Here is a 23,124-nt window from a genome sequence, read left to right as displayed (position 1 = left end):
CCCGAGCTGGGGTTGGGGGGAGGTGAGGGGAGGGGAAGGGGGTTGGCCGAAGGCATGGTTGAAGAGGAGGATCTTGAGGCGGGACTTGACGGAGGCTAAGGAGGGGGTGAGGCGGAGTGACTGGGGGATGGAGTTCCGGAGGTTGGGGGCAGAGTGGCTGAAGGCTCTCCCACCAATGGTAGGGTGGGTTGGATGGGGGACAAGGAGCAGGCCGAAGCCAGCTGAGTGGAGGGAACGGGCGGGTTGGTAGGGGGTTAGGAGGTCGCATTGGGAGGGTGGGGCGAGGCCATGGAGGGCTTTGTATGTGAGGACCAGGATCTTGAACCGGATTCTTTGAAGGATAGGGACCCAATGGAGTCGGGCGAGAGTGGGGGAGATGGGGTCATGGAGTTTGGTGCGGGAGAGGACACGGGCTGCAGAGTTCTGGATTATCTGCAGTCTGTGGAGGGAGGAGTTGGGAAGGCCGACAAGCAGAGAGTTTGCATAGTCGAGCCTGGAGGTGATGAAGGCATGAACAAGAGTTTCAGGGGCCTGAGGGGTGAGGTAGTGGCGGAGTCGAGCGATGTTACGGAGGTGAGGGAGGGCAGAGCGGCTCATGGCTTGAATGTGGGGAACAAAAGACAGTTGAGGGTCGAACAAGACACCTCGGTTCCTGACTGGCGGTGAGTTGGTGAGTTGAAGTGTGCAACCATGGAGGTTGATGCTGCCATAGCCTGAGGTGCTGAGGCGCCGGCTCGAGCCAATCAGGAGGGCCTCAGTCTTGTTCACATTCAACTGTAGGAAATTTGCCCTCATCCAGGACTTGATGTCCGACAGGAAGTCTGTCAGGACAGCAGTGGTCCTGGAGTTGAGGGCAGAGGCAGAAAGATAGAGTTGGGTGTCATCCGTATACATGTGGAAGTTGACCCCATGTCTGCGGATGATGTCACCAAGGGGGAGCATGTAGATATTAAAGAGGAGAGGGCCAAGGACAGAGCCCTGGGGGACGCCAGATGTGACAGTGTGGGGGCTGGAGGAGAAACTGTTAGAGTCAACGAAGTGGAGATGGTGAGAGAGATAGGATCAAACCAGGCAAGGGCAGGTCCGTGAAGATTAAGTAAAGAGGAGGCGGTATATGAGGATGGAATGGTCGACAGTGTCAAAGGCGGCAGAGAGGTCGAGGAGGACAAGGAGGCAGAGGGAGCCTTGATCACAGATATTCAGAATGTCATTAGTGACTTTGACCAGAGCTGTTTCCGTGCTGTGGGCAGCGCAGAAGCCAGATTGGAGGGGTTCAAAGAGGGAATGGCGAGAGAGAAAGGAGCAGAGCTGGGACGCGACGATTCGTTCCAGGACCTTGGAGAGGAATGGGAGGTTAGAGATGGGGCGGTAGCTGGAGAGGAGGGATGGGTCCAGGGAAGGTTTTTTCAGGATGGGGATGATGACGGCTGTTTTTAGGGCGGTGGGAACTCAACCAGTTGACAAGGAGAGGTTGATGACATTGGACAGGAGAGGGGCCAGAAGTTGGAACTGGGAGACGAGGAGAGAGGTGGGGATGGGATCGAGGGAACAGCTGGTGGGTTTGAGTTTGCGGACAGTCGTGGTGAGGGAGGAGGGAGAGATAGGGTCGAAGGAGTATAGGGGTGGATGGGTGGGAGGCGGGTCATGAGGGAGATGTAATGTGGGTTTGGCTGTGGACGGGGCTGAGATGGTTGAACGTATTCCCTCGATTTTAGATTTGAGGAAGTCCAACATCTCTTCACAGTTGGAGTTTGAGGAGAGGATGGGCGAGGTATGGGAAGGTGAACGGAGGAGACAGTTAGTGGTGGAAAAGAAAAGCCGGGAGTTGTCCTTTGCCTCCAAGATAACCTTGGGAGTAGAAAGAGGATTTGGCAGAGGCAAGAGCGCAGTGGTGGGTCTTGGTATGGTGAAGCCAAATCTGCTGATGGACCGTTAGTTTGGATTTGGTCCAGGCACGTTTGGCAGCTCGCACTTGTGTCTTGAGGAAACGGAGATGGTTGGTGTACCAGGGGGATTGACGGGAGCAAGAGGCAGTTCGGGAGGTGAGGGGGACAAGTGAGTCCAGAATGGAGGAGAGGAAGTTGTGGAGAAAGGAGAGTGAGGAGGGGAGATCGGTCAGGGAGGGCCAGAGGTGTAGGAGTTCAGATGACTCCAGGGCAGTGGAGAGGGAGAATTTTTTTTTCCATGGACGGCATGTAATGGTGGAGGGTTGGGAAGGGGTACTGAGGTCTTTGAGGGAGATGAAGTGGTCCGAGATGGCTTTATCGATGATGGTGATGTCCGAGACTGTGAGGCCCCGGGTCATCACCAGGTCAAGGCGGTGGGGGAGTGGATGAGGAGGGAGAGGTTGAGGGAGGGGGTGAAGTGGAGGTTGAAGTTGTCTAAGATAAGGAGGCGTTCAGAGCAGAGGGAGATGAAGATAGGAGGGTGGAGACGTTCGAGAGGAAGATGGGGGAAGGCTTGGGGGGGACGGTAAACAAGGGGGATTTTGAAGGAAAGCCTGGAGGGGTGGTAGACGGGAAGGTTCCGGAGGAGTAAGGGGAAAGGCCGAGGTGGGACCGGGAGATGAGAGCCACACCACCGCCACGGCGATTAGGCCGTGGGGTTTGGTGAAAGGTGTAACCTGGAGGTATGGCCTCAACTAGTGGGAAGGTGTCGCCTGGGATGACCCAGGTTTCGGCGAGGATGTCGATATTTTCTCGACTGTGAGGTCATGAATTGTAAGGGACTTGTTGGTTAATCAGCGGACATTCTGCAGACCAATATAATAATAATTGATGCATCAGGTAATAATAATAATAATCCTTGCATTTGATATAGCGCTTTTCACGTCGGGAGGACGTCCCAAAGCGCTTCACAGAATATACTGTAAAGTGAGTTGACTGTATATTTGTGGGCGAACGCGGCAGCCAATTGCGCACAGCAATGTCCCACAAACAGTCATAGATTGAAAATGACCAATTTAATTATTGTTTTTGGTTTTGGAGGGATTATTATTAGGCTCTGTGTGGAGTAAGGAAACTTGCCCAAGGTTTCGCCCTGCCTGGAATTGAACTCAGGTCTCTCGCTTGCAAAGCGAGTGCTCTAACCACTGAGCTACAGGACTCCACCAAGGTATAGCACCTTGCACACCAGGAAGACAAAGCACTTAACAGGAGGAATTGTAAAGTGGAGATAATGTTTTGTGGGCAAATGCGACTGTTAATTTGCACAAACAATGTCCCACAAACAACCACGGAGTGAATGACTAATTTTATTTGGGAGAATGTTGGTCAGGATGCCAAGAGAAACTCCCTTCTCTTTTCGAATAGTGCCACAGGATCTTTAGCGTCCAGTTGAACAGACAGACGGGACCTTGGTTTAATTTTTCATCCAAAGAACTGCACCTCCATCAATGCAGCACTGCACTGGAGTGTCATCTTAGACTACATGAATTCCTAGTCTTGACAAGAGGCTTAAATCCACTACCTTCTAACTCAGAGATGAGTGCCACCAGCCTGGCATGACCTGGAGCAATTGAAATGTTGCAGAACCCCTTTGGCAGATTTCATCTTCTGGCACAGATTATAGGATTCTTTGTTCATCTGTTCAGGTGACGTTAAACAACAACAAATTTACATTTACATAGTGTCATGTAGTGTATATAGTATCATGACTGAAGGTGCTGGATAGTCCAGGGGTTGAAGCCGAGGCAGGTAGGGGGAAAGATGACCAAAGGTGTGGCAAAGAGAATTATTTGTTAGTCAAGCCGGGTGTCTGACAAATGTGGAAACCCATCAGCGTGCTGAAATCTATAAAACCAAACAGAGCTCTATGCATCACACCTACACATGGAAATTCCAGAAAGATTTATTGGAATCGAATGTGCACTCTCTTCCTGAAGAGATGCGCCCTTCTTACCTAAATCCAGAGACTATTAGGCGCAGGTTGGTAAGAGCCAAGACTTGTCGAGCCCAGAATGTTCGTTGGGGATAGTGCTGGAGTCTAACCAGTTAAAACAACAACAATTTGCATTTATATAGTCCGCCTCCTCGTGCAGGCTAGCGTTTCAGACTGCTTTGCGCTATGCGCCAAAACCGCATAGCTTGCCTTTAAAGCACTGACTGCCAAGCTTTGCCACTACATGTCCAGCCAGGACTACGATACCTGTTAGGGCTTTGGCTTGCAGGGTTAACAGGAGCCGAGTGCTGAGCCCCAGTGACTGGTCTGTCCTTCCAAGTGGAGTCGATGAACCAGGCTGACTGGGCTGTCATCAGCAGTGCCCCGGAATACTGCAGAACCGACCGGCTCAGGAACTGGACAACCAAGACCACGACAGAAGGTGGGCTTGATTTTATTGTGCAACAAGTCACCTTAGACCCAGTTCAGCTCCAAAGAGCCCCTACTCACATTCCCCCCCCCCCACCCAAACGATAGTCACTAGTTGGTTATTTGACATCTGACAAGTGTGCGTTTTGAGCCCTCACTAGGTGGATGGCAGGTACCAGGAACTCCCTGCGAGTTTCCTGGTGGGCAACACAGCTCAGGATGAAATACGCAAAACCATTGCCACTACCTTCCTGCCAACATCTCGGACACACGTCCCTCCCCAATGAGAGATGGATGGAGGGACTCTGAGATGAAGTTCCAGGTGAAGTGGGAGCAGATATGATGAATCCCAACCCTATGCTGATGGCAGGGCTGTTAGGGTCAGGACGTGAAATAGGTCGGTGGCTGCCGGGCAGAGGGAGTGGGTGGGATGCAACATTTGAGAAGGTCGCAAAGGTAGGGTGGGGCAAGACCATGGAGGGATTTAATGGTGAAAGATCCTATAGCAATGTTCGAAAAGAAAAGGGAGTTTCTCACAGTGTTCTCGCAAACAAAATTGGTAATTAATTTCATTGACTTTTTATAGGGCATTGGTGCAAATTGACTGTTATATTCACCTAAAAATGCAATCATTGCACTTCAAGTAAAATCCTGTGAAGTGCTTTGAAAAGTCTTAAATGAAAGTATTATTAATAACATTGAGGGTTAACAGGGAAACTGTTGCCCAACCTTTCCCAGTTCTGTCTTAATTGAATGTCAACAACAAAAGTATCTAACTCCCTTCCTGGATTGCACCAATGGTGTTCTGGGTGCATAGTTTCCCCCACAAAATACAGTCAATTCACTTTACAGTATATTCTGTCTTGAAGACATGATAAGGCACCATATCAAATGCAAGGATTATTCTAGTTATTAGGTCAATAGACTGACAATCCTACTTCTAACTCTGATTTTTTTGATGAACTGAAGAATTTGACCCCTGGAACGTAACAGAAGGAAGTCAATCCTTCCACTTCCGATAATATTTTCAAAGATAAAACAAAATAGGATGCCGTAAATCTGAAATAATGTCAGCAAACAGTAGACAATGTACACAGGTCAGTCAGCATTTGAAAGAAAAATAAGTTGAAGGTTTCTAGCTGTTTGCTTTCTTCTGATTTGTTACAATGAAAGTTATTGATTTTCTCTACTCCACTAATTAAGCTATTGGCCCACATAATAATGAAAGCAACCATCTGAGTGAAAAATAAATTAAGCAAATTCACCTTGCTCGCTTTCAAAACTTTTATCAAAAACGTTTTCCAGTAGTGCTCTATTATACAAAATGGTGGCTGATTATAATTAAGAGTGGTTCAATTTGATCACAAAAAAAGATGGATTTCTGTACCATGGTTAAGCCACTTTCTGTGTAGTCATAATTCAAGATTCAACTTCTAGCTGGTAGGAAAAAAGGACTTTTCCCGGTAGAACAGCGCCATCATGTGACAATATTTAACAGCAGTTAAAGTGAAGAGAACAGTCACTTTGATAAATTGCAATACAATTTTTGCAAATGATTGAATGCAAACAATTTTTATTTTTACTTAAATGTACATCTTGCTGGAATTCCATTCCATGTAGATATTTGAACAACATTCTTAAATTGCATGTATTCATAGTTTTTTTTTAAATGGGTGTTTAACATGGAAACATCACCATGCTGAAGGGTCTACAAACTAAAACTGCTGAGTTTCACACATGTATGGTTTCAAATTTTCTTGAACAGGATCCGCATTCTCTCCGTGGAGGGACGCAATCTGCTTATCTAATCACAAGGAAGTTCAAGTGCAGGTCGGCAAAAACCAAGCTTTGGGGAATTTAACTAACTAAAATTCTGCAAACACTGGCAAACTTCCCGCTACTTCTGCAGCTGGGAGTCCCTACCTTTTACAGCTTTGGCTTGTGAGGTTAACTGGAGCTGAGTATGAAGAATCTCACCTCCCTTTGACTGGCCTGTTCCTCCAAGTACAACTGTGCTTTGGAGTATTGTGGATCTGCTTGACTCAGGAACTAGATTATTAAGACTGCCAAAGAATGCCAATTTGATTCCAATATTCCATTAATAATAATAATCCTTGCATTTGATATAGCGCTTTTCACGTCTTCTAGACATCTCAAAGTGCTTCACAAAATAAACTGTAAAGTGAATTGACTGTATATTTATGGGCGAAATGTAGCAGCCAATTGCGCACAGCAGTGTCCCACAAACAGTCGTGGATTGAAGTGACCAATTTATTATTGTTTTTTTTCTTAAGGGATTATTATCAGGCGTGTGGAGAAAGGAAACTTGCCCAAGGTTTCACCCTGTTGAGAATCGAACCCAGGTCTCATGCTTGCAAAGCGAGTGCTCTAAGCACTGAACTACAGGACTCCTGTAAGGCTAAACTACACACGACTGTACAGAATATACAGTGGTACCCCGTTTGGAACATGCTTATTTAAGTGTTGTAGAAGCAGATACCAACATTCACTCAATATAAATAATAATAATCCTTGCATTTGATATAACTCGCTTTTCACGTCTTCCAGACATCTCAAATTGCTTCACAGAATAGACTGTAAAATGAATTGACTGTATATTTGTGGGCGAAGTGCTGCAGCCAATTGCGCACAGCAGTGTCCCACAAACAGTCGTGAATTGAAAATGACCAATTTATTATTGGTTTTGTTTTTTGGAGGGATTATTATTAGGCGTGTGGAGTAAGGAAAATTTAAAAATGCTCATAGAAAGCGGCTTCAAAACACTGACCCATTTCTCTTGCGTTAAAAATTGGTCGCCTTCTGGGTCATCGAGTCACATGCAACACTCAGGAAGTGAAGGCCTGATGACCCAACGGTTGCCGAACTGGACGGCAGCTTATCACTGGGATTTTATGGATCCCAACTACTATTATATTGTGTACTATGTACACACACACACGCACAGAGAGACACACAGAGAAAGACAAAGAGAGACACCTAAACACACTCCTAAACACAGACATGATATAGAAATGGAGCTCAGCCACGAGCCTCCAATAACAAGCTGGATGCCAATATGTGCCGTCTCCTCACACCATTATGTTTGAGATAATTTAACAATCCATTTTGAAACTTATGCTTTAAGAGAAAGGGGAAGTGAACAACTTAATAATGTCATCTTGGAGTGAACACAGCTCCAAAGAGATCCCACTCTTTGCTCTCCTTCTCCCTACGGTGGATAGTGGGTGCTTTTTTGTTTAAGAGCGAGGGTGAAGGGGAAAACAAACTATTTTCTGGATTACCCTCCAATGAGTAAAAGATCTTAAGAATACAACTAGAAAAAAACGAGAAATATGTGAACTACGATAGTCAAGTGAGAAGAGTAAGGAAATTACAGTGAACTTGCACATATCCAAAATATTTGAGACGGAGTCATTTCAGAGATACACTAAATAATTTCAGATTTTTCAGAAAAAGTGAGAATTTGTAATATTAAAGCCAAGCCTGTAGAATTCTGACCCATTTACTTGCCTGTGTAACCCTTCTTGGCTGGAGATTAACATCCAGCCCAGATATTCCCATTCAAACACTAATAGGGCAGGAATTGTTTCAGAGATCAATTCACACTGGGTCAGCAGATTGAATGGGAAGGGGCCCTGGATTGCAAGCACACTCTTTGCTTAAGAATTGCGGGTTTTGCTGCAGGGCAGCCACTTCACTCACATGGTCCAAAGTAAGAGGCTGTAATAATAAACAGGGAGACAGACTACAAGGGCACCACTCATATCAAACGCTTTCCACCTTTTTCCAAAAATGTTTGTGTACTATACTGAAAATACATTGTGTGTTAAAGTTAGTCAGATTTTTAAAAAAAATACAACCCTATGTTTTGACTGAATCTCATTGCACTACAGAGCTGTTTTGGTGCTGTGTTGATTTTCCCTCATTATTTAACACTTTGATGAGTGAACTTTCTAAATCACAATTTAATGAAGTTTCATTGATCCACTTGGTTGATCATCACTACTGAGGGATTAGAGGCATTATTGAAATGCTTGAAATTACCAAAGTAAATTTGATTTACTTCCTTTGCCAGACATACCACTATCAGGTAATGACAACAAAACAAATCAGAAACATTAATCAACAGTAACATTTTGCACCATCAGGGAATTGTTTCACCAACTGTGGCAAACGGTGCACAAATAATAAAAATTTAAAAAGTGCAAATAAAAATCATTGAGGAGATCGGATCAGACATTCGGAATCTCACTTTGCTCTAAACATTTCAGTGTTTGCCAGCTCTGGAACTACACATTGTGCGGTGACAATCGATCACTCTTACCTTCCTGAACTTTTCAAGGTGCTTATACATATCAGGATCCAATTCCTGAGAAACATCTTTCATCCAGAGCAGTGCTGCCCGGTACTCTGTACGGGACTGTTCCATTCGGTTAACCGTCAGCCAGGTGTCAGAAATGGCACGATACCGGAAAGTTTCTACTTCCTGATACAGCCGACATAAAGGGCTGCGGAGAGCCAACCTACAGAAGAGAAAACATGGATCAAGGGTTTTAGCCTTGGCCTTCATTTTCTAAAGACAAGCAGTAACATCCCTGTAGCTCAGTGGTTAGAGCACTCGTCTCGCAAGCGAGAGACCTGAGTTTGATTCCCGGTAAGGCAAAACGTTGGGCAAGTTCCTTACTCCACACACCTCTGTTTACCTAGCAGTAAGTAGAAACCCGGTTGTTAGTCAATTGGCGAATTGCTTTTCTGGGGGGTAATAATTCCTTCAAAAAGAATAATAATAAATTGTTCACTCAATCTATGACTGCTTGTGGCTCACTGCTGTGCACAATTGGCTGCTGCATTTTGCCTACAAAATATACAATCAATTCACTTTACCGTATACTTTTTGTAGCACTTTTAGACGTGTCGAAGACGTGATAAGTCGCTATATCAAATGCAAGGATTATTATTATTTTATTATTCCCTCTTCCCCTCCCAGCCCATACAGGCAAACTACTTATCCTTCCATTCAGTGAGACCCTCATACTAGTCACTAATCCACTGAACTGTCAAGCCATTCTCCACAAAGCACACTTCAGTTACAATTACACAGTGGTTCAGCAGCAGCAAATTGTAATACCTTTGTTGAGAGGAGAAGCAGAGAGCCTTTCCAGTAGCTTGCATCATCTTGCCTGCTCTTGTTTTATCCTGTGATCCCTGGGACCTGAGAAACCTTCCCAGCTCATTTTCTTCCTGCGACAAAACTGGAACAGAACACAGTTTACAATTTCAAAGCAAGACAAAGAGCTGAAAAATTCTCTAGTCCTTGCAGTTGTTGATTTTGTCTTAAGGTGTCTGTCACAGAATCGAGTGAGCTGAAGTGTTGAGTGTGCCCATCTTCCCTCAGTTGGGAGTGCAGGAAATAAATCCTCCTTATCTCACTTCTGGTACCCGTGTAATTCTATACTCAAGAGGAAAGATGTATGCTTTCTGCAGGGAACTGGTGAAATACCATTCACTCTGTTTCTGCCTTTCTAACTGTTGCAACATAATTTCTGTAAGGCAGACCATTCATGAAACTGGGCATGGATTACCATATTCATCATACACATAACAACACCAGCAAAAACAATTTGCACTGATACAGTGCCCTCCATGCAGGGTAGCTATCAGAGCGATTATGCACATTACACAAGTCAGTACACAAAGGGCAATAATTTAAAGGAACAATTTCAACCATAACAGCAAAAAGATTACTTTTTGAAATCAACATCACACAATTAAAATCGTGCACTGTAAATTTTAATTACCCTAATTACACAAAGTCGATGTTTGTGTTGAAATATAGCAGATTGAACTGGGCAGTGCAAACACCATGAGTGTGATCTTGCTAAAAAATCATAGATGATGTATTTTTGTATTGTTTGTGCAAGTTCAAAATATTACAATATTAAAATATTAAAATAAAAATATTCAAAAAACTTCATCAAACAGGCTTTGAAGTGCAGCATCAAACATTTCCTTTGGCTACTAATGTGAAGCTTAAAGCAACTGTGGCTGCACTGTACTTCAAAATTACTTTTTTTCTACCAAGTAGGTTGTCCTTTGGATGCTCTTCCTAGCTCATCCAAATATAGGAAGCATCATAGCTAACAATGATCCTGTCCTTGCCAAAATCCATCACCTCTCCCTTGACTATTATAAATTAAGATGTTCAGTTTTGCCCAAACTATCTTTTTTTTAAGTGATTCCTGAAATAATCAATATTGTGAAGCCAGGGAAAAGTAGAAAAGAACAGCAAATTGTTAAAAATATGTTGTTTGATGTATAAAACATGTTAGATACATACAACAAATCCGTTTCTGGTACTGATCAATGACCTTCAGAAGTTCCATGCATGTTCTCTGAATGGATTGGAATATCTGTAAATAAACAAGAATGTATAGTCAACTCCTGATAACAAAACCATGGCTTAACTTGTCACTACCACTTAAGCAGCCCCGCTGTCAATATCCCGGCCACTTCCCATGCAAAGTGTTGATAAGGGATTCCGAATTACTTGTCACTCCACTTAACATTTAACAATTGCATTCTAGAAATTCGAGTAAGTACTTTCAATGTAAAATTGATCAGATAACTCGTCCTATAGAATGGCATCTTGCATTGCAGAGGTCTCCTGCCCTACCCTGTGACTGGTGCTCAGCAACAACAACAACCTGCACTTATATAGCGCCCTCTATGCAGGATAGCGTCTCAGACTGCTTAAAAGTGGCAGAGCCCGACTCCGAGCCAGGGGGGTGGGGGGAGCAGTGCACGCCCTCCAATAGACCAGAAGCCTCTGAGATGCATCTAATCATGCATTCCCAACACCAGCCACAGCCACTCTGAGGTCCAGGAGGACCTGTGCCCAACTAGCCACTGGAGATAATCAGTCTCTAGTTTAAAATAATTGACTGACAAGGTTGTTTCCATAAAGGAGCTGTCCATAAGACCTGAGAGTTAACCAAATGCAAGCTTTGTCCCTCCAATAGACCAGACAGAGTACATGCAGCACTATCAATGATGGCATTTATGCGCTGAATTGCCATGAAAAAATACGATTTTAAAAAATTCTGGATCATGATGTGATGAGAATCCAGGAGGAGGCATGGTGCAGTATTCCATGTGCAGATTTGTGAAAGGAAAAAGCAAAACCAGGTGTAGCCACTGGAGGGCACAAATCATTCCACACAGACTAGTTGTAAACACCAAATCCCACCCAAAGTACAAGATGCTTAATGGTGCAATCCCTGCTCTGGATATACATTTTCCTCGCAAGTTAAAAAAAAAGAAAAAGTCTTTGCTTGTTTATCCCTTTACGATCTTTGCACATTGCAATTCCTGTGCAATTCAAAAATAAAAGCTTAAGAAAATAATTAAACCTCATTAATGAAGTAAATTGTATTATTCACTTTCTTCTCTATTTAACTACCAAAAATGCTCATTAGCTTGTTCTTATTCCACTAATCTAGGAATGAACACATTTTGGCATGGTCCACTGAGTTAAGATTCTATAAGTGTTTGAGATCCACATCTGTTCCACACTACAATCATACCATTAATTATTAATACACTCCATCACAATAAAAGCTCAATCCATTGATGGGAATATGGTTGATTTGGAATTTGCTGACTGTTTCCAATCTTTGAGCCTGTTCAAACAATGTGCGAGTAAATGAAAAGTGGCAATATTGCCTAAAGTTTTTTTTTGCAACAAAGCAATTGAACCTTTTGAAGTCCAAAATACAATACTGCATAGAGGCAAATTTGCAGCAAATAGAAATTTAAGCACTAGAGAAGATTATAACTGAAAAACACAGCCAATGGCAATGACAACATTGTTTACACAGTCTTCAGCAGTGAACAAATTCAGACCAGGTTAGGAATGAGCATTAAAGTAAATTCTGAAACAAATGATCTGAAATCAAGTGGTAACTTTATGACTACAAAATCCATAGAACATTCGAAATCCCAAATCTCTCATGGTTCTAGAATCATTGCCTTAAAATTGAAGATGGGGCAGGATTTTGAAAAATTCCTAAATTAACTCAATTTGGAAGTGGGTTTTCAACAGTTCTTAAAATCTACAATAGTATCCCAAGTAACCACCTCATCTTTGCAAACACAGTAAAACCAAATAATGGCCAAACCATGTTCAAGAAGAGGAAGAAGGTTAAATTGGAAAACTATAGAGCTGGTGTCAAATCAGTTACAAATCCATAACAAGGGATCAAATTAGTGAAAAAGTCGTGGGTGAATCAAAATCGGCTTGCTTCAAATATGTAAAAAGAAATGCAGGCAATGTTTTGTGTATGAATTTCTAATAGGCATTTAATAATGTGTCATAAAACATTTGGAGCAAAAATGAAGGCTGCCCTGATGGTGTAGTGGATACAGTTTATGGACCAGGAAATTTCGCTGTTTCAAAAGCTAGTCCACACTGACTGCTGATCTCAGCCAGGGCTAAATTGGCCTTAGTCTTCCCAGGGTTAGTAAAGCTAAAAATCAGCTGGGTTTACATCCAGGTCCCTTTTCAGCACCCTCTTCTAGTAGTGGGCATGTGTGAAGCTGGGTAGGACAACAGAGACTTGATTGTGCGACTCTCTACAGTCAAGCAGTTGGTTGACACTCATGGGCAAAGCTCAGACAGGAACAATGGCAACTTGGACAGGTACCAGAGTGAAAATGCCACCTGTGAAATAGGACCCCAGCAAGTGGAGGTTGGGGACCAGGAGCAGAGGGAGATGCCAATGAGAAGAACATTTTGAGATTGTGGTACGTATATAGAGAGATGATAGAGGGGCAAGGAGCACTAAGAACAAAATAATAATTTTTAGTCTCATAGGATAAATCAGCAATCTGTGCTGGAGACTCTCTTAATATTTAAAAAGACGAAGGTACAAGTCCATAAAAAAGCTATTGGAATTTTCAGTTTAATGTACAGAGTAAAAGCAAATTCATACGATTATCTCTTCCTTGGTGCGCGTTAACAGCAGAAATCACTCAGGGTCTACCACTAACACTCGTATATATGTATGTGTACACAGTCTTGTCTTTCATTAAGTTAATGTCGTGAAGCTCTTCACACAGTTCATGCCAGACACTAGAAGGGCAGGAGAGAGGTAACTGTAAGTACAGTTCGAAGAGGAAATAATAATATTAATCTTTGCATTTGAAATAGCTCCTTTTCGTGTTGTTGAAATGTCTGAAAGCGCTTCACAGAATATATTGTAAAGTAGATTGACTGTATATTTTGTGGGAGAAAGGTAGGTATAGAAAAATCAAAGTCACTATTTAAACAGCGATACTTTATCTTTTCCACAAACGCAATTACCCGCCTGAGCTATCAGTGCACATCCAAAAAGTATGGGTTTGAATTCCATGTACCTCTCCGTACATCTCTGGTAACATTCCTTACCTCTAATTTAGAGTCCAGGTCTGCATCTGATGCAACAACATGTTCATCTTCTTTCTTCCCAGTCACTTTAAGGAAGGTTTGCTTGGTCTTCCAGTACTTTTGCTGCATTTTGTTCACAACTGAACTTTCCTGGTTTCGTACATATCGGCTATAAAGTTCTCGAGCATATCCACTAATAAGATAAAAACAATGCGTTATTCAAGTGAAGTGGCAGTCTATTACACAATGTGGATGAAACTGAAATGTCCTGACTGATTTAATATCCAGTCCTAGAACTGAAAAAACAGCATGTGAAGAATTGCCAATTGTGAAATCCAATTCCCTTTGTAATGCTATTATAGACTCTGCTTTTAACAGCCAGTCTAACTGAACATTATTATGGCTGTAACAGGAGTATTGTTTTCAAAGTTATAGCATGAGCTTAAAACCCACAGAACTGCTTGGCAAGAGAGACTGACATTTTCGTCACAAGGAGTCTATCAGGGTAATTATTTGTGAGTTATATAAAATTACAAATTCTATCTACCCAAACTGCCTAAAAAAGTGAAGCAGTGAGCAATCTTGGTGCCCGGTTCCAACCCTAGCCCTCTTTTCTCCCTCACATTCGGTCCCTGATAAAGACTTTTATTCTTCATCTCCATAATCTGCTTGCCAAACTTCACTGTCTCCTTAACTCACAGCAGATTAATTTCAAGGTTCTTACCCAGACAACCCGTTACACCATAGCATTTCCTTATTTCTGTAATCGTCTCCTACCCCACTCATCTGGTTCCCATCTTCACTCAAATTTGCAGCATGTCTTCATCCCACTCCCCATCACCATTGGTGGCTAAACCTTGAATACTACATCCCTGGAAGTTCCTCTTTACCCTCAGTCTCATCCCTTTCTCTCTATCCAGGTCTGGGCTTAAAATCCATCTCTTTAACCATGCTTGTGGTCACCTCCATCTTCCCAGCATCTCATCCGGTCTTTGTAAAGTGCTCTGAGCAGTTAACTTATGTGAAGAGCACTATATAAATCCAAGTTGTCCTTTCTATTATAGTTGGGACCATTTGTACAGAAGCAGTGGAAAATGCAGCTTTTTTGTACTATACAGTGGCAGACAGTAAACTTTACATTTTGTGTACAATGCCATGGGCTAAAAATGAGTGTAGTGTATCAACATATTGTGCCATTTGCCATCGTAAGATTCAGGTGCTGAAAATGGTGCCCAAATGGGTTACTGGCAAAGTTGGCAAGGAATAAAAAACAGATGATGACTAAATCCATACCTAAGTTCAAAAGCACGTTTAGCACATGCCTGGGAACAGACCAGATGCCCATGAATAGGAAATGGGAGAGAGGTAAATGGAAGAAGGCTGTCTAGAGTAGAAAAGATATATTACTTATTTGGTCCCATACATTATTGTAAAGAACATTTAATAAGCAATTGGAGAGAAGCAAAGGAATGAGGGAAAATAAACCAGAAATTTGATTTCTAGATTTCTATGCTTCCAATTGCATGAATGAATGTCCTTCACATTTCAGTAATTCAAATGGCATCATCATAGGAGGGAAGCATTATCCTATACGAGGAGGCTGGTCAGTAATGTGTGGCACATTTACTGCAAAATGCATACATTTATTTTCTGTGAACATGGTTTGGCATTAGTTAAACCATTTTAGCAATGAAGGTTTGCATTGAAAGCTGTACAGTGTTGGGCTGCTGATGGATAATAGAAGTTCAATTATCAATTGGCAAGGTGGCCAGCTGCAGGGCAACGTGATGCAGAGCAACCAACTCACCAGAATGTGCCGCAGGATGCAGCTTGTTGTAGCTAGAACACCCAGAACTAGTTAATGCAAAGAGAAGAGACAGTCATGGCCTTAAAGGCAAAACATCGAGGTCTCCCTCTTGTTACAATCTGGGTTGAGGTGACAAAGAACAAGTCAGTCACAACAAAGTGGAATGGTAGCATTCTCACTTCTAGCATTTAAAACTACTGCAATGCCCACTTACAAACCTCCTATGTTTGTGTGCATGTGTTCTTTCGCAAGATCACAATAGAGGTTTGGATGAAGAAGGTCCTTTGACTCATTTGATCTTATCCTTCCAGAACATCCACGATATCACCTTGCCGTTAAAAATCATCAAACTGTCTTAAATGAGTCAAGTGTATGGCCTGAGCATTCCTTCCTGGAACCCATTCTACCTGTCAATTACTCTCTGCAAAAACAGACTTCCTCATGTCTGTCCTAAAATTGCCCTGAATAACCCTGAACCTGTCCTCTCATGTCTTTCTGCCTTTGCAAGTCTGAAAGTAGTTAAAATAATACAGAAATCGGACACTATTTATAATCTATTACAAACTAAGTCTAAAATTCAACTATTACAAAATCACCAGGAAGCTCATGCTCTTAAGGATAATTACTGTGTGAGAGATAGTTGTGAGGTCATTCACAATGATTGCTTTGAGGCAAGAGTCAGGCATGTTCCAGCCACCATTTGGAAAACATAAGAGCCATGTTTATAAACACCTACAGAAGCAGAAGGCCATTACAGGCCAATATTAATTCATATCATAAAACAGGAACTATGGTTCTTCTGGATTATGAACAGAATTTTTCTATGTACAATACGTTTTCTGTTTTTTTTGACAAACAATGTGATTGATCAGTTTCTTCCTCATAACCATAATATTATTTTCTTATTCTCTTGTACCAGGACAGAAACTATGATTTTTTTCATTTATTCTCAATTGTTAAAGAAACTAAACAATGACCCAATAATAATGAATTGACCCAATAACAAATATTGGATGGTGTCGTTCATAGAAACGGGTTTTAATAGGTAATAAAGAAATGGAATACAGGACGACTGCCGGCAATTAACAGTATTTATAACACAGAGACACGCGCACACTCTAACTAGGATGGGCTCCGTCACTGTTAAGTGGTCTGAGACACTAACCTGCGTGGAGGGCGCTATACAAGTGCAAGTTGTTGTTATAGGATGGGGGATTCCTGAACCTGATAAGATTTATCCCTCTTCCGTGACAATGTTTATATAGCTCAAGTGCCAATTTCCATAATGCACCTGATTTATTGGCAATTTCTATTAATAATGCCTAGTTGAATCTTCAAGGAGGTTGCAAACAGTTAATAATAATAATCCTTGCATTTGATATAGTGCCTTATCACATCTTTGAGACGCCTCAAAGCGCTTCACAGAATATACTATAAGTGAATTGACTTATATTTTTGTGGGCGAAACACTGCAGCCAGTTGTGCACAACAGTGTCCCAGAAACAGTCATGGCTTGAAGTAACTAATATTACTATGGTTTTTTTGAAGAAATTATTACCCTCAGAAAAGCAATCCACCAATCGACTAACAACGGGTTCCTACTTACTGCTAGGTAAACAGATGCATGTGGGGGAAGGAAACTTGCCCAACATTTCGCTCTGCCGGGAATCGAACGCAGGTCTCTCGCTTACGAGGCAAGTACTCTAACCACTGAGCTACAGGACTCCACACAGTTGGTAACAACTCTGCTGAGACAGAATGTTGTGGGCTCAAGACCCACTTTGGACTCAGATTGAGTAGGACAAGTTTGCAGGGCTATGGGGAGAGAGCAGGGAGTGGGATTGAATCGGATAGCTCTTTACAAAGAGGCCGAACAGACAAGATGCGCCGAATGGCCTCTTTCTGTGCTTATAATTCTAGGATTGTCTAGGCTGACACTAAAATAAAATGCTGGGGATGTGCTGCATTGTCAGAAGTTCCACCCTTCAGATGTGACATTAAACTAAAGTCCATTTGCCTATTCAGGTGGATATTAAAGATACAGTGGCATTATTTGGAGAGTTCTCCTGGTGTCTCAGCAAACAACAAATTAAATTTGTATAGCGCCTTTCACGTCAGGAGAACGTCCCAAGGCAAATAACCCCCACAGATCATTTACTTTATGGCTGTTTGTGGGACACAGCAATAAGTAAATTGGCTACAAAATACAGTCACCACACTTCCCAGAAAAATCCTGTGAAGTGCTTTGAGATATCATGACAGTGTGATAAGGGATTATTTCAAAGTAAGGACTGTTTGTTCTGTTTTCTCTTTGACCTCCATCCTTCATTCTAATATCCCTCAATATTACACTCCCAAGTTTCTGAGATCATTCAACCTGCCTGCATGCTTCTCTCTCATCCAATCCACCTCCATAACTGCCTTCTTGCCACTGCTCTCAAGAGGCAGGGAAACCCAATCTCTGTGGAGATGGGACATAAGTCTTTAGGAATACAAACGTAAAAAAAATATAAGAAAATGTGTAATCAAACAATACTTACTAGTCTGGATGATCCATGGTTTCATTTGAATCTGAAAAGATGAACAAAGTATTAGGTATTTTAAAAGGACTGAATGTTTCAGAATATTTGTTTTCTACTACATAATCAAATGCAAACAAACCATTTGTGTATACATATATATGTGTATGTGAGTAGTTTGTACATAAATATATATGTATGACAATCTACAATGCTAAAAAATTTGCAAAAAGCACAATAATCAGGGTAAAAGCAATTTCACTGAAGTGTAAAATAAACTAAGAAAATTCTCTGCATTGTAAACCATTTACATTTGAACTTTGATTTGAAGCGCTCCGAGACACTACGCTGCGTGGAGGGCGCTATAAAAGTGCAAGATGTTGTTGTTGATTCTGACCTTCCACATTCTTTTTAAACCATGGATTGAAATCCAAAGTTTGAATTTGACTCTCTGGAGATACACAACCAAAATCTAATTTCTCAAATTCATCCAGACATTACACTGAAACACTTGGACCTATTTATCAATATAATTTTGGATTTCCTTATGTAAACCAAGTACTCTGGGACTCTACCCTGCATTAGGGACGATATACAAATGCAAATTGTTGTTTTTGTTGTAGTTATGTACAGTTTAATCATTTCAAATGGGATACTGTACTTTTATTTTTCTGGCAATGCAATTCTTCCTTCTAGTTGATTCAAAGTCAATGGTAATTTTGTCTTGAGAACATAAGTGATTTTTAAACTGGAAAAAGTCAATTTGGCTCAACGAGCCTTTCCTTTTTAGTTGATATTAATCCCACTTTCTTGCCATATCCACCAATCCTTCATTTATTACAGCATCTTTCATTTTGGGAGGTCATCCCAAAGTGCTTCACAGGATTTACTGGGTATTTGTGGGCCAACACAGCAATTTGCACATAGCAATGTTCCACAAACTGCCATGAAGTGAAGGACCAATTTTATTTGGGGGATTTGTTGTCCAGAACACGGGGTGAAACTCCCTTCTCTTTTTGAAAAGTGCTATGGCAAAAGTCTTCAGGTCGCGCCTGAAGACCTTCCCATTCGACCGTGCCTACGGTCACCTCCCCCTCCCCCCGCCTCAGCGTTGCGCTCCACTGCTGTCAAGCGCTCTGGGACGCTAACCTGCATGAGGGGCACTATATCAATGCAAGTTGTTGTTTAACATTGATCTGAACAGGCCCAACACAACCTCAGTTTAATGTCTCATCTAAAGGATGGATTTTGTTTTTCCAGAAACATTTACTTATTTTACCCACGTTTATGAATTGCAGAATGAAAGAAAAACAAATTGGGCTCATTTATTTTGAAAACTTTTGTCCGTGTTTTTGAATCTCACCCGTTTATTTTCAAATAATTATGAGGACAATGGCCAACAAAACAGAACGCTCGGACTTATTCACTCAACTAACATAACAATAGTAATAATAATAACCATGTTCCCCTTAGATGCAAGTACCAAAACAGAAGCACAGCTGACACACATTTCAATAATAATCATATTAAACCATAACATGAACATCACAATTATAGAATATCAGAAATCTTTACACGAATTGTTTTTATGAAAAATGATGTGTAAAAGGGCCAGTGCTTTGCTGAAAATGATCAGCAATGTGTTCTGTTGCAATATGAGGAACTGGTTGGCAAAGCATTTGAAGTGTACACGACTTTCATAATGAGATTATTTCGATTAAAAAAAAGCAGAGTTCTTCCTTTTCAACTAAAATAAGGCATTTTCACGAAGGCCTTTTAATTCGAAAATAGGAAAGAAGACTCAACTCCTGCGCCTTATTGTGATGATGATGATGATTATTAAGATGCATAATGTCTATGTCATATGTGCCAGTGAATAGCTCTTCATTTTTATTGCTGTTTGAATACGTTAAACCCTAAAAGAGTTGGAGTAGTACGTGCAATGGGAACGCATAAAAAAAACAGGACCTCTCCCACACTGAAGGGCAACTGTGTATGAAATGCAATACACCCAAAGGCTGTCCCGCTGCTGACTGCCACATATATATATATGCATTTATACTTATTTATATATTATATTGATATAATATATATGCATTTATATTTATACCCCCCCCCCCCCCCCCCCCCCCCCGCTTCCCTTGTGCAAAGTGACAGCTGTGCACCAGCTGTTGGACATATAATATCAAACCAGCGACAGGTTCTGGAGACGAGAGTCCATCCCAAAGAACGCGATTTTTTTTTAAAAAAAAAGACGTTCGTGTTTTTAAAAATGCCCAATTTTGTTAGAACAGACCTCTGGCGCCGCCTTCCTCCCGCGGGGACTCTCCGCCGCGCACTTCGCTGTGTGCGTGTTGCTGATCTCCAGCAGTGATCAGACAGACGGACAACTCTCTCTCTCTCCCTCTCCCGCTCTATGTGCTTTATTGACATCAATTGCTTTCGTGGCTGAGAGTGATGTGTAATTTGTCGCGACCCTTCTCTCCGGCGGCGCTGTGGCTGTGGCTGTGGCTGTGACTGTCAGTGACGGCGCTGTGGCCGCTCCGCTCTCTCTCTCTCTGTGTGTGTGTGTGAGTGAGTGAGTGACCCTCTGACGTGCGCGCGCGTCGACAATCCCCGGAGAACACGTAGCGTTCCATCAGCTGTCACTCACTCTGCCCTGCCCTGCCCTGCCCTGCCAGCCCTGCCCTGCCCTGCCAGCCCTGCCCTGCCCTGCCAGCCCTGCCCTGCCCTGCCAGCCCTGCCCTGCCCTGCCAGCCCTGCCCTGCCCTGCCAGCCCTGCCCTGCCCTGCCAGCCCTGCCCTGCCCTGCCCTGCCCTGCCCTGCCCTGCCAGCCCTGCCCTGCCCTGCCAGCCCTGCCCTGCCCTGAGCCCTGCCCTGCCCTGCCAGCCCTGCCCTGCCTGCCCTGCCCTGCCCTGCCAGCCCTGCCCTGCCCTGCCCTGCCCTGCCAGCCCTGGCCAGCCCTGCCCTGCCAGCCCTGCCCTGCCAGCCCTGCCAGCCCTGCCCTGCCCTGCCCTGCCAGCCCTGCCCTGCCCTGCCCTGCCCTGCCCTGCCAGCCCTGCCCTGCCCTGCCCTGCCAGCCCTGCCCTGCCCTGCCCTGCCAGCCCTGCCCTGCCCTGCCCTGCCAGCCCTGCCCTGCCTGCCCTGCCCTGCCAGCCCTGCCCTGCCCTGCCAGCCCTGCCCTGCCAGCCCTGCCCTGCCCTGCCCTGCCCTGCCCTGCCCTGCCAGCCCTGCCCTGCCCTGCCCTGCCAGCCCTGCCCTGCCCTGCCAGCCCTGCCCTGCCCGGCACCACACACTGCCAGCCCTGCCCTGCCCTGCCCTGCCAGCCCTGCCCTGCCCTGCCCTGCCCTGCCCTGCCCTGCCAGCCCTGCCCTGCCAGCCCTGCCCTGCCCAGCACTGCCCTGCCAGCCCTGCCCTGCCCTGCCCAGCCCTGCCCTGCCCTGCCCTGCCCTGCCAGCCCTGCTCTGCCCTGCCCTGCCCAGCCCTGCCTGCCCTGCCCTGCACTGCCTGCCCTACCCTGCCCTGCCCTGCCAGCCCTGCCCTGCCCTGCCCAGCCCTGCCTGCCCTGCCCTGCCCTGCACTGCCAGCCCTGCCCTGCCCTGCCAGCCCTGCCCTGCCAGCCCTGCCCTGCCCTGCCAGCCCTGCCCTGCCCTGCCCCTGCCAGCCCTGCCCTGCCCTGCCCTGCCCTGCACTGCCCAGCCCTGCCCTGCCAGCCCTGCCCTGCCCTGCCCTGCACTGCCCAGCCCTGCCCTGCCCTGCCCTGCCCTGCCCTGCCCTGCCCTGCCCTGCCCTGCCAGCCCTGCCCTGCCCTGCCCTGCCAGCCCTGCCCTGCCAGCCCTGCCCTGCCAGCCCTGCCCTGCCCTGCACTGCCCTGCCAGCCCTGCCCTGCCCTGCCCAGCCCTGCCCTGCCCTGCCCTGCCCTGCCCTGCCCTGCCAGCCCTGCCCTGCCCTGCCCTGCCCTGCCCAGCCCTGCCTGCCCTGCCCTGCACTGCCTGCCCTACCCTGCCCTGCCCTGCCAGCCCTGCCCTGCCCTGCCCTGCCCAGCCCTGCCTGCCCTGCCCTGCCCTGCACTGCCAGCCCTGCCCTGCCCTGCCCAGCCCTGCCAGCCCTGCCCTGCACTGCCAGCCCTGCCCTGCCCAGCCCTGCCAGCCCTGCCCTGCCCTGCCCAGCCCTGCCAGCCCTGCCCTGCCCTGCCCTGCCCTGCCAGCCCTGCACTGCCTGCCCTGCCCTGCCCTGCCAGCCCTGCCCTGCCCTGCACTGCCCTGCCAGCCCTGCCCTGCCCTGCCCTGCCCAGCCCTGCCCTGCCCTGCCCTGCCCTGCCAGCCCTGCCCTGCCCTGCCCTGCCCTGCCCAGCCCTGCCTGCCCTGCCCTGCCCTGCCCTGCACTGCCTGCCCTACCCTGCCCTGCCCTGCCAGCCCTGCCCTGCCCTGCCCAGCCCTGCCCTGCCCTGCCCTGCCCTGCCCTGCCCTGCCAGCCCTGCCCTGCCCTGCCCTGCCCTGCCCTGCCAGCCCTGCCCTGCCAGCCCTGCCCTGCCAGCCCTGCCCTGCCCTGCACTGCCCTGCCAGCCCTGCCCAGCCCTGCCCTGCCCTGCCAGCCCTGCCCTGCCCTGCCCTGCCAGCCCTGCCCTGCCAGCCCTGCCCTGCCAGCCCTGCCCTGCCCTGCACTGCCCTGCACAGCCCAGCCCTGCCCTGCCCTGCCCAGCCCTGCCCTGCCCTGCCCTGCCCTGCCCTGCCAGCCCTGCCCTGCCCTGCCCTGCCCAGCCCTGCCCTGCCCTGCCCTGCCAGCCCTGCCCTGCCAGCCCTGCCCTGCCCTGCCTGCCCTACCCTGCCCTGCCCTGCCAGCCCTGCCCTGCCCTGCCCAGCCCTGCCCTGCCCTGCCCTGCCCTGCCCTGCCCTGCCAGCCCTGCCCTGCCCTGCCCTGCCCTGCCAGCCCTGCCCTGCCAGCCCTGCCCTGCCTGCCCTGCCCTGCACTGCCCTGCCAGCCCTGCCCTGCCCTGCCCAGCCCTGCCCTGCCCTGCCCTGCCCTGCCAGCCCTGCCCTGCCCTG

General features: G+C 45.9%; 1 protein-coding gene across 1 annotated transcript in view; it reads right to left on the bottom strand.

The window, feature by feature from the left end:
• Window positions 1-20,646, bottom strand: part of ica1 (islet cell autoantigen 1) — an 88,324-nt gene extending 67,678 nt beyond the window's left edge. The window contains exons 1-6 of the mRNA XM_042332010.1: window positions 20,376-20,646; window positions 18,101-18,131; window positions 13,775-13,946; window positions 10,667-10,739; window positions 9,458-9,581; window positions 8,654-8,852 (exon numbers count right to left, since the gene is read on the bottom strand). Of these exons, the coding sequence (XP_042187944.1) occupies window positions 8,654-8,852; window positions 9,458-9,581; window positions 10,667-10,739; window positions 13,775-13,946; window positions 18,101-18,117 (585 nt within the window). The 5' untranslated portion in view covers window positions 18,118-18,131; window positions 20,376-20,646. The remainder of the gene's footprint in view (window positions 1-8,653; window positions 8,853-9,457; window positions 9,582-10,666; window positions 10,740-13,774; window positions 13,947-18,100; window positions 18,132-20,375) is intronic.
• Between the last annotated feature and the right edge of the window lie 2,478 nt (window positions 20,647-23,124).

This window comes from Callorhinchus milii, unplaced genomic scaffold (assembly GCF_018977255.1).
Source record: "Callorhinchus milii isolate IMCB2004 unplaced genomic scaffold, IMCB_Cmil_1.0 Scaffold2, whole genome shotgun sequence".
Lineage (NCBI taxonomy): Eukaryota > Metazoa > Chordata > Chondrichthyes > Chimaeriformes > Callorhinchidae > Callorhinchus > Callorhinchus milii.
Note: the sequence above shows the minus strand (reverse complement) of the source record. Positions and strands in the feature narration are given on the sequence as shown.